At 47.7% G+C, this 15855-nt stretch overlaps 1 protein-coding gene across 3 annotated transcripts in view; it reads right to left on the bottom strand.

Moving 5' to 3' along the window:
* The window catches only part of MED12 (mediator complex subunit 12), a 38587-nt gene that overhangs the window by 1074 nt on the left and 21658 nt on the right, over positions 1-15855 (bottom strand). Inside the window, exons 24-43 of one of the 3 annotated variants that reach the window (XM_030474681.1) lie at positions 15419-15520; positions 14607-14720; positions 14179-14342; positions 11110-11289; positions 10858-10929; positions 10411-10571; positions 10153-10314; positions 9956-10067; positions 9623-9712; positions 9074-9183; positions 8459-8594; positions 8025-8186; positions 7112-7489; positions 6639-6789; positions 6230-6435; positions 5686-5766; positions 5249-5466; positions 4500-4662; positions 1616-1792; positions 1371-1452 (exon numbers count right to left, since the gene is read on the bottom strand). In XM_030474681.1, the coding sequence (XP_030330541.1) occupies positions 1371-1452; positions 1616-1792; positions 4500-4662; positions 5249-5466; positions 5686-5766; positions 6230-6435; positions 6639-6789; positions 7112-7489; positions 8025-8186; positions 8459-8594; positions 9074-9183; positions 9623-9712; positions 9956-10067; positions 10153-10314; positions 10411-10571; positions 10858-10929; positions 11110-11289; positions 14179-14342; positions 14607-14720; positions 15419-15520 (3021 nt within the window). Of the gene's footprint in view, positions 1-1370; positions 1453-1615; positions 1793-3796; positions 4362-4499; positions 4663-5248; positions 5467-5685; positions 5767-6229; positions 6436-6638; positions 6790-7111; positions 7490-8024; positions 8187-8458; positions 8595-9073; positions 9184-9622; positions 9713-9955; positions 10068-10152; positions 10315-10410; positions 10572-10857; positions 10930-11109; positions 11290-14178; positions 14343-14606; positions 14721-15418; positions 15521-15855 lie in introns of those variants that run through there. The other 2 variants (XM_030474682.1, XM_030474683.2) reach the window with 2 other exon arrangements.

The raw sequence follows: 15855 nt of genomic DNA, 5'->3' as shown, positions 1-15855 counted from the left end.
CTGTCCTGTTACAATGAAATTCTGTCAGTCTTTCCTGAAACCCCATCAGCATGCTTGATCCTAAGTCAGACTAAGTAAAAGGAGACCAATGTAACCTGGTTAGCATGCTCTCCTTCTCAACTTGGCTGGACAATAGCACATTCAGAGATACCCTGGACTCTCCTAACAGAGTCTATCCTGAGGCCAAAGTATTCTTGTCCCCCTCCTACAGGCTGTTCTTGGTTTATGTCCTGCTTTCCACCCCATCCCAAACACTATAAATAGGAACTCCAGATGGAACTGATGCAAACCCATTGAGGAAGCATGGAAGCTGCATGCAGATACATGGCCCATGTAAACCAGCTCTGTTTGCTGTACAGACAGCATACAAAAATATGGCTCTTCTGCTATATTTGGATTCTTATATGAGGTCTTGCTATACTTGAACGTCCTGGCTGGAATCCTCACACAGACTTGTGGTTTGTGAATCAGGCTAGTGGGAAACCCAGCACTTAAAACTGCTGCTTTGGGGAGGGCTTTTTTTGGTCACAAGGACTAAGAATTTGTCATTAGGGAACAAGTATAAGCACAATTTCCAAGTCCCCATTCCACACATTATTACATTTAGCACAGCCTCACACTTAATGCACTGCGAAACCCCTGTGCAGTCCATTTCTGGGCATTTTCATAGCATGTCTGTCATTTTTATGGCAGAAAAGTCAGCGAGGTGACAGTAAAACAGCAGGCCATTTGGAAGGGAACAGCACAGACACTGGGTTCTGCTTCTAGATTCCCGAGCCAGTAGTTCAATGCAGACTATAGGAATACAGTGCCAGACTGAACACCATCTAAGCCATTACCCTGTCTGTGCTGGCAGCCACAGAGGCCCACATAACACTGCAAACACAGCAAGTGTGCAGTAAGACTTCCCAGAACACCCTCCCTGCCTCCAAGAAGTCTTGTCATGATCACAACATGAACACAGTACCTCTGGATCATCCACCAAGTGAGTGCCCCAGGATTACAGCCTCCTTGTGCCACTTGGAGGTCATCTGCAGCAGAGGAAATACCTCTGAATGCCTTAAAGCTTCAGACTGGCTCCTTTTGGGAAAGCTCCGTGGCAGTCCCTACAAAGGCTCAGCTCCCTCATCCCTCTGCAGGCAGCAGCAGGAGGGTCTGGAAGGTTGCTCACAAGCTGCCAAGCACTGCCTGCCCAGCTACTGCGTCCCCTCAGGCCAGAAGCTCTAAGTCCTGATGCCACCTCCCTGTCAGCATCATTTATGGCCTCAGACAGACAGTCTGGCTTAGCCTTGCTTCTCTACACCAGGGTACCTACAATAGGAAACAGTGAGGAGGAGACAAGAGACAGGATCAAGAACACTAAGGCTTACTGGAAAGCTGCTGCTGAAGTTGTCGAACCAGAGCAGCTGTTTGCTGCTGCTGCTGTGTCTGCTGAAGGCCCTGGCGCTGGAACTGCAAAGAAAGAAGTGTCGTTATAGTCGCACCACCAGGCTGGCAGCCTTGGCACGCACAGAGCCCTGGGAAGTGCAGAGGAGGGAGAAGGGGGGATGCAGGTGGAGCACTGCTGGCTTTGTGCTGGACTAGCATGTCCCTCTGCCTCTGCGTGAACACTCACAATGGGCTGCTGGGGGGGAAGAGCCTGCATCCCCAGCCCTGGGGGCTGGCCCTGCGCCTGTGGCTGAGGCACTGTGGAGACCTGGGGTTGCTGCTGCGGCTGTGGTGGCTGTGGCTGTTGCTGCTGCTGCTGCTGTTGCTGCTGCTGTTGTTGCTGTTGTTGCTGCTGCTGTTGCTGCTGTGAAGACAAAAGAGAAGGGACCATGAGGGAACTGTCTGAGCAATACACACAGCAACAGGGCACAGGAAGGACTGAAGGAGAGAGGATGTTCCATGCAGTAACATAGCCTTCTTACACCAGTTTCCTTACAGGTACCTAAATTACCCAAATTTCACCAGGACCCTGCCCCGGGCTGAGAAATGGCAAGAAATACAGGGACAGTAACAAAGCTTTTCTGCAAGATTAGATATTCACAGATGGCAGGAAGAGAGCTACGAGCCTACTGGTCAGATGGGAAATGACCAGCAGCAAACAAGAAACAAAAAAAGAAAACTACTAAGAGCTACCTCAAGAGGTCGGCTGGTTCCTCTCCTGCCTCCTGGTTAAGATCAGCAATACTGACTTCACTGAGTATTTGCCTGACCTGCCCTCAAAAATTTTCCAGAGGCAGCAACAGAGCTCCTATAATCTCCTTACAAAATCCACTCCAGGTCAGTTACTCCTACTACTGTTTTCCCTATCCTCTACCCTGAACCTCCTACGTTATGATTGAAGACCATTTCTTGTCCTCCAGCCAAGGCACAATAAGGGGGTTTTGGCCTTTTTTTTTTTTTGAAGACAAGAACTTTGGCGATTTCTCTCTGCTCTTGTCTCTGCCCCTCTAGCTCAGTGCCCAGCTATTTCAGCCTTTCCGCCTCCATCACATTCCCCAACTCCTCGATTTATCTTGCTGCCACCCTTCTCTGCCCCTCAGGCCAGCCGGTGCTGCACTTCAGTAAAAGGATGTGGATAAAACTGAATGAAGTGTTCCAACCTAGATGTTGACAGAACTAGTTATGGTGAGAAGAATATTCAGTATGCTGGACTTGGAGTCAGAATATATCTACTATTCTTCAGGTTTTTAAATTTCTCCTAATTTTCAGACATGTCTCCCACCTGCCCAATATAGTTTTGAACTCTCTAGATCAACAGAAGAATTTCTAGCAGATATAGAAAACCACTAATGCTATCACAGAAAACCACCCTGGTGATGCTAGGTACAGTTTTGACCACTGGCTCAAAAGGGTAAGGTTCAAACCTTGAACAGACTCAGAAAACAGACAAAAATATAATCAAGAGAAGGGACAGTATTTTATGAAGAGGTTAGAAAAACCTGGACATATGGAAGCTGCAAATGCTGCCTAGGAATACATTGGGTAAACAGCAGAGAGGAAGAAGAGCCAGTAAACAGTAGGACAGAGCAGACAATAATAACTGGATACAAGAAGCAGTCGCAAACACATTGAGGCTTGGATCAAGGATTAAAACCCAAAGAGAATGAGTTTGTAGAAGAGCCTCTGAATTCCCATCTTAAACCAGTCTGGCTACTTAAGTTCTTGAAATGGATGCTATCACCTGGGTACACAAAAAAGCACATGGCTGACTAAATGAGCCATTTCTCCTGATTTCATGTCCTACCTTCTTGCAACACATGACTACCAACCCATGCAAGACAAACCAAAAGGCCACCTGTCCTTTCTAAAAGCCACTGCACCATGACAGTCAACCCAAGCACCAGGAGTCTGCTCTGCATCTGGTAGGCCTTTGATAACACAGGAGGAGACCCAGTAACAGGGGAGACTTTGGGCACTCCATTTTTTTTTTAAGCATCCAAGCGAAGTCAGCTAAAAGCTGAAGGTGTGCATGAAGTTACTGAGCTAGGAGAAGTGGTGGCAATTTGTCTGAGACATGTTCTTTTTCTACATATGACTGATGGAGAATGCTGAAAGAAACCAAGTGAATAGTCAGGTGGTGCTACTCATCAAAAGCACTAAAACTGCTGACCATGCTATGGGCAGTCTCTTGTCCAGTGCAAGACAGCAATTCTCAAATACTGCAGACTGCAGCTCTCTGCAGGAACCACTGTCTCACCGAGGTCCCTCTCAGAACACAAAGCCTCAGCACTCTGTGCCATGTGAAGTCTCCCCATATTCTACAGGTTTGCTAAGCTTTGTCATAAGGTATGCAACTCACCAATTAACCAAACTATTTCTGTGTTTCTCTGTCAGTTCAATACATTTCTGTAACTCTAAGAAATGCATTCATAGTTGTACATCATGTAAGTATGTAATGTTCGTAAGGCCATAATGCAAATCCATGGAATACTCATGTCTGTTGACACATGCCTCTGAACTTCTTCAAACCTAGAGTTGGGTCTAAAAAGCTCACTTTGGATCAGTTTTTCGCCATCCGCTGTTAGATGTGCAGTACAAGGACTGAATCACACCATATTTCCTGCCACTGAATACTGCAACCAGTGCTTATTTTGATCTTGTGAAAACACAGATATAGCCCTAAAAAAGATTTTGTAAGGAACAACTCTATCTGCTCTTGTGTGGGCAGGGGGATTTTCACTTTGTTTCTAGCTCCTGCAACATTAACAGCTAGCTTTCTGCACAATCTTAATGGCTCAGCTGGAGCAGGAAGAAGTGGGTTGCAGGCCACAGAGGACTAAGCAGACCTTTACAGCTCCTAACTTCCCTTTGGCTCATGCTAGGTGATTGGCAAAAGGCAGTGCTGCATGTGTCTCCATCAGGAATGGCCAGTTCTAAGGAAGAACCAACTAGCAAATTATTACAGACAGGCCTGAACAGAGTTGACACAGAGCGGCAGAGCAGAGCGTTGCTGACACAGACGTAAGCCTCCTCTAGGCCCAGCAGCCTTTCTCCTGTCAGCAACCACTCACCCTCAGCATCTGCTGCTGCTGTTGCTGCTGCTGCCTCAGGTACTGCTGCTGCTGCTGGTCAGGCAAGATCTGGCTGGGTCGAATTCCTGAGGGGACTCCTTGGGGACCCAAATGGTTCATCCCACTCATCATGGGGGCCTGCTGTATTGACTGGTGAGGAAACCTGCAAGAGAAAAGGACAAGCTCATGGAGTAGAACATTGATGGGTGGCCAGCTTCTTTAATCCAAACCCAACTTCTGTCATCAATAAGACAGCCCAAACAGCCCCTTTTGCAATCCATGCTGCTTCTCTGCAGAAAGGTGAGGGACACCAGGGCCTCTCAAGGGTTTCGCCCAACCTGTTTTTCTGGAAGCTCTAAGTAACAGTCTTTGGCCCACTTTTCTGCATGGTTTCCCTGCTGGATTTATGCCTGCTCAGGAGCAGTGGAAATCCCATATCTAGCCCTTTGATGGTGATCTGCTGGTTATTAAAACCAAACCCGTGACTTTCTCAGGTAATTTTTCTCATACTTCCCAATACCTTCTTTCTCTGGCTGGTAACACTGTCTCCTGCCTGCAACTAGCATCCCCAAATTTCATCCTGTCTCTCTATTCCTTTCCAGGACTGAAAGCTGGATAAAGATGTCCCCCTGAGGGTGCAAAGGACTCCGATACTGCAAACACAGCACAGAGAACAGGCTCTTCATGAGTTGCTGTTAGGGTTGACTGATGAAATACAGCTTATTAACATCCAGTAGGGTGGGAGGTACCTCTGTGTGTTGCCCAAGGTGTGCCCATAGCCAGGAGCCTGCTGGTGTACGTAGCCACTTGGTCTCTGCTGCATCTGTCTAACAGGATCCACCAGGGCGGGATTAGAGCTGGGGTGGGAATTCTGGTAGGGCTGGCCAGAGTAGGTAGGAGGTACCATTGTGCCTGACTGGGGGGGATGCTGCTGAAGGCCTATGTGGGAGACGTAAGGTGTGTAACCCTGAAATGAAACAAAAAGCCTTTTTCAGTCATGGGGTGAGAGGTACAAAAGAGAATTGGGACGAGAGAACATCAACCTCCTGTAAATACTGTCACAAGGCTGCCCATCTCTGGAATTCAGATTCATGGTGCTCAGTAAATGAGAATTTAGCAGCAGAAATGAAGATGCTGCCCTGTGGTGGAGTCAGATGCCAGATTACCTGTGGTCACTGCCACTTACCTGGGAGGGCTGCAGTGCTCCATAGGATGGGGTTGGAGCCATCTGGCGCACAGGCTGCTGTCCCATTATGCCTTGGCCCTGCTGGAAGGCCACAGAGAAACACTTTTTTCCACATCTCCAAAGGCCAGGACACTGCTGCTCTCTTCTGGGCAGCTCCCACCAAACCAGATAATTAGCTTCACTGCTGAACCTATGAGGCTGCTGCACAGCACGCAGATGCTCATAACTCCTGCCTCACCCCAGCTTGGGACAAACAGGCCACTAACATCCCCACCACTCCATAGCCAGGATGTGGCCCTCTCACCACCACAGATGCCCCCGTACACCTCACTGGCAGCCTCCACCAACTGTGACATGGGCCCACAAAGCGGGTGGTGCACACAGTGCTGCACCAGAAAAGACACAGGAGATACCAACTTTTTGGGCAGAAACAGACAGGGTTTGAGAGCTCTGGCTAGGAGGGACAGCAACCCCAGCGAACCAAACAGCTTGGGTTTGCTGTACTGTGGGGTCCAACAACAGCAAGAGCACAGCGCTGACTTACCAACTTTGCTTGAAGCTGCTGCCTTAGTATCTGTCCCTGGGACACTGGAGGCTGCTGTCTGTACACTGCTGGCTTGTAAGAAGGGTCAATGCCCATCATGCTCCCCATCCCTGGAGGCAGTACACCACTATAGGGAGGACGACTTTGAACTAGTTTCCCCAGTGGCATGCGTACAGGTCTGTAGGATGTATCTAGGCGAGGGCCACCTGCAAGAGGAAGAGAAACAGGCTGACAAGTCACATGCTATTGCTGATCCAGAATGACTGTTCATCACTAGACACATGACAAGAAAAGTGGGAGAGAGATGTAGGGGAAAGCGGAGGGACCTGCCTAGGACCATCTCATAGAAGTGGTTCTTACAAAAGGCTCCCAAAGAAATGCAGCACACTCTCCTCTCCTGTGCACCTACCTGCTGGAAGAGGCTGATTCTGGGCATAGAGACCCACTGGTGATTGCCCATATGCCAGCCTTGACATAGTGCTTCCTGACTGGTGATGCAAGAGATCTGTAGGCATACCAACTCCATACGAAACCCCGCGGCTAGGGCCCAAGACAAAATCCTGTAAAGACAAAGAAGGAGTAAGAAAGATTAATGTCCACTGGGAATTCACAAATGGATGAAAGGGTTGCAAAGTCCGCAGGGGGAAGCCCAGGAAGCTATCTGAACGGGGCAGCCTTCTTCCCTCCCATCAGGTATTAAGGAAATGTTTCCTCTGCTCCAGGCTAGAGAGAGCAGGACAGAGCTCCAGCACTCCCAGCTGAGAGGAAACACATCCCATCTTCAGCATTACACCACTCTCAGGCTCCTCAGGAGGAGAGCTCTATGGGAGTGCTCTGTGACTAGGAGATGGGGAGGCCCATAGCTGTTGGGCAGTCAATTACCTCGGTTTTGCTGGCAGATTGGTTGCGTTTCTTAGTTTTGCTCTGTTTCTTCTTGCGTTCTTCAGTGGAGGTGGCAGGATTAGAGCTTGTTTTGTCAGCCTTGGCTGGTTCCGCAGCTTTCTTCTCCGGCTCTAAAGCCACAGGTGTAGGAGGCTCTTCCTCTTCAGGGGGCAGTGGCAACGGCTCCAGGTAGTAACTGCGGGGCTTGGGTTTCAAGTGTGTGTGGTACAGAAGAAGCCTCTGCTGCTCCTCAAACCTAGACACCTTGCGATCCACCCGGACTGTCCCAAACCACCCCCAGGAGAGGGGGGCTGAGTGCTTTAAGCCCTCAAACAGATCCCAAGGGGAAATCTTCTGCTTTGTAGAGACTTGCAAACCCTTTAAAGCAAAAGAGACAAGAACCTCCAAGTCCCTGCTGTTTCTCCTATGAGGGTACAGGAAACTCCATGCTTTCTTCAGGCTCTACAACATGTGTCTGAGTAAACAGCCTGAGCCCTTATTAGTGGTCCCTGCTCTTCCACATGCAGTAATTTCTAAAGACCTTCATCAACAACTGCCAGTCTCCTTCATCCCATGTCTGCCAGTCTTCTGCACGCTGGTACTGCCCAGTAATCTACGTGACAGAGATTACGGGTTTCTCTTTATGCTTTATATAGCCGTAAGTACAAACCCAACGTTTAAATAGCTTTTCAAGGCCATAGCAGCATGTATCGCTGAGCTTTAATACCCAGCTTTGCCCTTTTTGGACATGGTCATGTGCCAGCTTGTCTGCATACAGCCAGCCACTTCAAGTTCAGCAGGCAACAAGGCGCTGCATACAGATGCCTCCCAAGCTGTGTAGACTCAAGGCATCAGAGGACAAGGTGACACCTGCACTCAAGAGCTATGATGCAGACAAAAAAGCTTCACTAACCTCCTTCTTGAAGATGGAGTCAAAGCCAGCTATTTTATTGCCTTTAGTATCAATGAGGGATCCCTGAGGTTCACAGGTGATGACATCTCGGGTCTGCTTGGGAAGTGGCAGTAGCTGTCGCACCTTCTCCAGGCTGTCAGACTGCCGGTCCCCCAGCTCTTTCTGCACAAGTGGAATAGAGAAAACTTGAATAATCACTCAGGAAAAGTCATCCAAAGCCCACCTGTGCCACTTTTGGCATCAACTTCCAACCCTGCATTACCTCTCACCTTTTCACCCTTCAGGCCTACAGAGCCATTGGGGTCACCCTCACTGCTACATCTAAACAGCAGCAACAGGACAAGTACCATTTGTGAGACACAGGTAAATCTGCATAGCTTGTCAAGCACTATGCATCACACGCTGCTTCCCATACAGGGCCTAGTGTCCCTCACCCTGAGTTTCTTGACAAGATTCATGTATGCCCGCTTGTTCTCCTCCATGCTGCCCTGAGAAATGCTAGACATATCAGCAGCCAGGGTGCCGTTGATGAGAACACTCAGCATGTCCAAAACGGTGGTGAAGAGTTCACTGTCGGTGAAAGCAGAAAGGTCAGAGCCACCAAGAAGCAGATATAAAGCCTCTATCATCATAGTAACACCAAACATTACTAGATTGAAAAGAGCCAGAAGTGCCAAGGACTCTTCAGACTAACCTCCCACACTAATCCTCCTTTTGCTTATTCACCACAGGGTGTTCACACTTGACTCAAGTGTAGTATCACAGATTAAGACTGGCCTCCTGTCTATCCATTCAGCTTCTCCAAAAAACAGCTCTCCCCTGCTTACCTCTGCGCAACTGGAAAGCCAAATCTGCTCTAGATATGTCAGAGTGCACTTGGATACTATGACCTAGGTTGTAGCCTGCTATTACTCTGAAATCTCTTTTGGCTGTCACAGCACTTCTGACAAATCCTCCAGAGAGACAGGCAGCTCACATGAGAAAAGGGGCCACGCTAACAACTGCCTCACTTGAGAAGTGTATGGATCAGAAGTCAGACAGAAAGTTACTTGTTTGACTGCATGTCCACAGTGCCACTGCTGATGATGTCCAGGAGAAGCACAGCCCATTCAGTTGTCTGCTGTGTACTGCGCTGAACTGTGTCAAACATTCCTCCGACCTGGCAGAGAAAAGTAGTTTAGTCACAAGGAGACCATGAAGAAATACTACGATTTAGAAGTGAGAAAGGAGCTTAAACCAGAGCAACTCCTGTACTACAACAATTCCTGCTGAGAGCTGAAGCAGACTGCAGTCAGCAGGACAAACCTCAGATGCAAGAAGTAGTGCTGTGGAATGCAAAAGCACTGAAATGGGAAGGCACATCTCCAAAACAGAGGCCAAGGCTGTGGCTTTCATCTTGGCAAAATACAGCAAGGCAGTTTTTCCATGCACCCTATCCCACTCAGAGCTCAAGACCCAGAAGCAGCACAAATGCCTCTCCTTCTTCCTTGCCTCAGAACATATATAGCCCCCTCGAGCATGTGCCTGTTCCGGAGAAAGGAAAGACGCAAACAACTCTTCATCCCATATGGTTAAGTTCTTTTTCTGCAACTGCTCACCAAATTCAGACGTAGCTTGAGGGCCTCATGCATCAGCTGCTTGGCTTTGCAATCATCTTGGTACTGATCTTCCCGCCAATTTGTTACTATCTATGAAATGTACAAGAGAGGACAGACCTCACAAACTGTATGCTCAAGTTTATAGAAAGCAGTTCGTACTGCCCACTATCCAGTGACAGAGATGGTCAGCTCAAGCACCCTATACCAACCAGGGTAAGATCTCTGCAGCATTGAGCACGTAATCAGACAGACAACATCCCTGAGGACATGCCCAACAGCCTTGCTGGAGGAACAAGCCCTTGAGGAAAGTGAGGGGAGAAGCAAGACACCTACCTGCTGAACCTGGCTGTACAGAGAGGTCAGGAGGCCTTCCCGCTGCTCATCCTGTCCTTTCAAGCATGTTAGCACCAGTGACAGAAATGGCTGCTGGCTTAGGAGGGACATGCTGCAGAGAGAACAGAGCTGGAGCTATGCTGCCAGGCTGGGGGATCAGCACAGCAAGCACCACCTGCCCTTTCCCCAGGACTCACCTCTTCTGCTTCTGGCGGTCCCGCTCTTTGCGGGATGATGACCCCAGATGTTGTCCTTTCTCCAGTTCTTCTCCAGCAGCTTTCAGCACATGGCCCTGCACTGACGTTGGAAGCTTGGCAATCAGGGGGGCCACCAGCCACACTCCTGATCTCTCCAGGGAGCTGTGACAACACAGGAGAGAAAAACAGTTTGCCACCTAACATACAATTCAGACTTCTCTATCTATAAAGGCAGCTGCATGCTGGGACTACACCTACCTGAGGATGGGTTTGGATTTGTTACTGGCAGGCGTAGCACTTGCTGAGCTACTGATATTGTTGACTCCATTGCCAGCACAGCTAGCAGAGCTGGTCTCTGCTGACTGCTGGAATACCTCAATGGTGGCCTTGGCTATATTTTCTAACAAGGAGTTCATCTCCTGGAGATAGGAAAGAAGAGATAGCAAAGTCCTGCTCCAAGAGCACCCACTGACAGGGCGTGCCCATTTCAACTAAACTCAGTACAAATCCAGTTTGCCAACTTCCCCACGGCTGCTGCTTTTCAGGCCTCACTCATTGCATCTTACTCATGCTTTGCTTTTACAGGCCTGACTCCCTCTTTGTTTAGTTTCTCCCTACTCCCACTTCTGCCAGGCCACCTCCCCACCACCTCATAAGTAACCACTTCAACACTGGCAACACACATCCCTCTAAGCAGGAACTCACATTGTTTGTTGTCTGCTTAATCATGAGCTGCAGCTCCAGTGAGGACTGCCTCATGGTCCACTGGTCCAGATTCTGCAACACACACGTGCATACTTCATGAGTCCTTATCTCAGATCAAGCTACCTCAACCCACACCTTCAGCTCCTGTGATAATGAGTGTCAGACCCCTCAGAGGGCTGCATTTTGGACAACCCCACTGTAATGCAACATCAGGCAATTACTAGACACTCAGATTCTGCCAGGAGCCTGTACCTGTAAGATGCGTTTAATCCTCTGGCGTTGAGGATTTTCTCCTTCCTCATTGTCCAGCAGACGGTGTGGATAACAAATCAGCTGCATCAGCCTCTGGGCCTGTGTGCTGCTCAGGACAGGATCCTGCAAGTCATTGCTGTCTTCACAGAGGGACTTCAGACATCGCTCACCTACCCACTCCTGCAAGACGAAAACAGAGTCAGCACAGACAAACTGATGTCTGACTCCAAACTGGCGCCTCTGCTTTCAATCTCGGAAAGATGCAGGGAACATAAACTCATAAAAACCTTATTAGTACGCAGTAATGCCTGATAATAATTTCTCTTCATGAACTGTACTATCCTGATTCAGCAGGCATCAGGCACAGCACAGCAATCACAACAGAGGAAACATCAACTCTGACAAGTCAGCAGTGGTGAAACACAGTAGCTGCTCTTTCTTTTGATAAAATATTGGTATGATTTAACAGTACAGAGTCCCTGCCATGACCAGGCTCCATTGACACCACGGCTTGAGCTCAAAAGATCAGAGGGGATCGCTTGAAATTATTTGGTCTATTTCCTGCACAACAAAGCCCTGGAGCTGTCCTACGTTAAGAAATTCAGGGCTGCAGCTAAGACTACACTAGAATATATGTTATGGAAAAGCACACCCCTTAATTCACAAATAGTAACGGAAAAAACATTCCATCCTTAGTAAAAAACAGTGACTACTTCTCAAAGCCTGGAAGGGGAAACAACTGGCTGGACCCAAGCCACTTATAGTCACAAATCATGAGAAGGTAGACAGAAGACTGTTATTGTCAGTCTCTCAATTTCAGTTGGTGCTCCCTAAGTGTACGATAAAATAAAGGCAGCAGTTTCCAAACCAAACATGGGGTAGGTGCTTCTTCACACAATTTACAGTTAACTGCAGCACTTGTTACTGCAGGATTTTTTCATACTGAAAATCAATTAGGCAAATTCATGAAATTTAAATCTACACAGGACTGCCACACAAGCACTTCTGCAGCTGTAGAGCGAGCCTGAGAATTCTCAGAGAATTCTTCCACTGAGAAGTGACAACTAGAGGAGAAAAGATGAGGACCCAGTTCATGAAGCGCAGGTGCTGGTGCTGAGCCTAGAAAGCTGGAACAGTCCCTCTCAGCAGCAGCCAGCATGCTAAGCACCAAGTAGGGCACAAAGATTGGAAAGGCTAAATCTCTGGTTTCAAATCTTTGTGAATCCACAGCCCAGATCTTCAGCTTCATCCCAGATGAAGTCTCCATTTTGCCAATGCACGTGATCTGGTCATTTCTCCAATGCTTATTGCATTTCTCCCTTCAGTGTTGCTACATCATAACCCCTTGAAACTTCTCTTCCTCGCCTACGTAATATGCATATCCTTGGGAAGACCCTTTATGTCACTTGTTCAGCTTCCTGCAAGAATTCAGACTTCATCTCTAATCCACTTTATTGGTATAATCAACCACCATCTTCAACCCCGAAGGACTTCTAGCCTCTCTCTGCAGTATTTCTTTACAAAACAGCCACCTCTGCACGCTTCATGTTACTGAAACGGCCGCTCATCCGTCTCTTCCCAGGAGAGCACTATGAACACATCTTCCAAGCACTATGGACAACTCCACCATCCCAATCACCAGGTTCAAATTAGCACCTTTGACTCAAGCCTCCCCCTTGGTTCCCATGGTGGTTTATCACAGCTCTATGAAATTAACCTTTCCAAAAGGCCAGTCACAATTATGTTTCTTCATTTAAACAGGCTTAAGGGCAGAGCAGCAACTGAGTCATAATCATTCGCACCTAAGAAACCTTTAACTTAATTCTATCATCTGCTCCTTTTCCCCACCCCCCATGATAAAGTCTATTACAAAATCTACACCTGAATATGTGATGCAGCATTTTCTGAGCTTCAGAAATGACAACCCATGGTTTAAGTCATTCTACAGACATTCCAGAATTGACAGTGTGAGTCCTGCAGCATCCGCTGCTCACACTGGAGGTGCTAATATTAAATGCATCATTTTACCAGCCCTTTCCCCTGCAGCTCTGGCACGATTTGGTGGTACTCACTGCTGTCTATTGGAATGCTCACTTCTACATAAGCACTCCTGCCAACAGCTGGTATGAATACTGATACCAGATACTGCTACTCCCTCCTGTACAAACACACTCTCTTTCTACCTACTGTGAGTCCTTCCTACGTAGACTGGGACCAGCAAGTGAGTATCTACTTGTGCCAATGCTGCAAGTCAGTTTTCAGGAGCACCAAGTATGTTGAATTTATGCTCATAAATAGGTGGCTCCAAATCTTCTTTGGTGGGCTGGGAACACTGCTATATAGCTAGCCAATTAATGAACACCACCATCACAAAGCATGAGGACAACACAGCACTAATGTGTTGTGTTTACACATTAGTAATACAGAATACAGGTTTCAAATTGTAACTGCACCTTTCCTGTTGATGGAATAAATTTGCAACCAAGGACAACCTGCAACACCCATTTTCATAGAGTAGTGGTAACAGCCACTCCATTCGGCAACCAAGTACCTTATTAGCCAGGTTTCAGTTCCCCAAATGTCAGTTTTCCAGAAGAGGAACAGAAACACTGATACTGTCAGATTAGGCTAAGCAAAAGATTTTTGTTGTTGTTCCTTTAATTAACTAAACAGGGCACTGCAAAGTCCAGGGATATGTTAACAGCCTAGCTGCAAGCAACACTTAAGCTGCATTCTGAAAGGCATCATTTATCATTTCAACAAGCTGTCTTGTCTTCTTTGACTCCAGCAGACATCTCAGCAAACCACTCCCAGCATTCCCCTCCTTGTACATGAGCCCTGTGCTGTTGCCAAAGCAAAGGGGATGTGCAGTTCCTGCATACTGCAACACCCAATTCTTGACAACTGGTTGTCTCTCTGGTTTTTGCTGATGGTGACCAATCCTTCACACCATCACGTGGCAGAAGCTTCTTCACAGAAATACGTGCCAAACCCAATCTGCGGGAAGTCATATGGGATATATCTCGTTGCAGAAGGGAGAGGACAAACCTAGAGATGGGACAGACTCACCTGCTGGCATATACTCCTTAGTACATACTTGGCATAAATATCCAAGCTAGCGGTTTCTACAGTTACTACCCGACCACTGGCCTTCCTGGTGCCCAGTTCATCATCCATGAGATCATCAACACCTCCAAGGTGGGAAAAGCCAGAGCCTTTCAGTTCTGCATCTCCTGCAAGAAAAGCACAAGTATCGCTTAACTATCAACGCTAAACCCAAAGACTGACCCACAAGATATCTTGAGCTTTTATAAACTCTCTCTGCAGCTAAGTGATATGAAGCACATTTACAGCTCAACCAAAGGGCCTCAGGCAAGCCACATATCCACCAAAAGAGATCTCCTCTGGCCTTCTATACAGCCAAACACATGAAATACAGTGCCTTTCTCCCACCCCCTAGAAAACCTTCTGAGAGGTTCAGGCTAACAGGTACACACCCAGAACAAAGACAGCCTTTAGCACTGCGAAGACCGCTCCATCCACAATACGATTCTGGGAAGCTGCCAGTAAGTGACGGTCACAGGAAGAGCGAATTCCCACCGTGGGTTTGTCTGCAAAGAGGGCAATGAGGAAGGGCAATACCCAGCAAGAGAGAAATCCAGAGCTGCCCGAATTATGTGCTAGCCAGTACCACAGAATCCAGCTCAGAGAATCCTGAGGCAAGTCCTTTTCCCAACTTTAACATGGGGTCCATTTAACTATGTTTCATGAAGCACAGTGCCAATCATAAAACTGAACCATGATATTCAAATGGGGAGCAGTGCCTGTGGCATGAATTCAAGTTCAAACACTACTCTAACCTGGATTACAGGCTGGGTTTAGAGATCTGAGCTATCAGGATATTGATGAAGAGCCAAAACCAGAGCTTTCTGGACTGTTTCCATCATCAGACAAAAAGGGAATGCTGTAAAATAGCAGCTTCTGGCACCAAGTTAAGAAGCTATACAAAGCTCAAGACAAAAGAGAAGTGATCATTACTCTAATAGCTTAGTGACAGCGAGGCCACCTCTACTGGCTGGTTTCCTGCCTCCAAGGGCCTCATCCCCAACATGCGTGGATACCATGGAATGACATAAATGGAAGGATCTTCTGCTTTGTTCTCTGCAGAAAGTAGTGTATCAGGCTTTGCCTGCTTTATTCAAAGCAAGCAGGTCATGATCTCTAATCACAGGTCCAGTATTCCTTTTTTTGAGGCGCAAGAGCCTCAGTACTTGCACAATAAAGAAAGGCTCTACTTCCATTCACTTACTGCCATCCTGCTGGCATGGGTTCAGCTGTGGAGTCTTAAACAGATGGAGTAAGATGCGGCAGGTCAGACGTGCTCCTGGTTCTGAGTCCTGTTCACTGCAGGCTATGTAAAGAGAACAGTCCACTGAGATTTCTTAAGCACTGGGACACTGACTCTCAATCCAAAAGCTATTCACAGTGCACTGCCCTGAAGCAGACAGTTGAGAAGCTGCAGCAGCCTTATTGTATTTACAAATATGGAGCATGTGCAGCAATTAACATGCAAGTGAGCAAATCAATCGGTATTATCCCCAATGACATGCACTGCATTCTGCTTGCTCCATCTTCCCAACTTCACCCTGTCAGACTCGGAGTGTTGCAATCCCCAGAGCAAAGCTAGGAAGGCAGAGTAAAGGCAGAGTGACCGAGGTGCTGCAGGCCCAGCTGGTCATCTGGCTG

Source organism: Strigops habroptila, chromosome 9 (assembly GCF_004027225.2).
Source record: "Strigops habroptila isolate Jane chromosome 9, bStrHab1.2.pri, whole genome shotgun sequence".
Classification (NCBI taxonomy): Eukaryota; Metazoa; Chordata; class Aves; order Psittaciformes; family Psittacidae; genus Strigops; species Strigops habroptila.
This window is presented reverse-complemented; position numbering and strand designations above follow the sequence as displayed.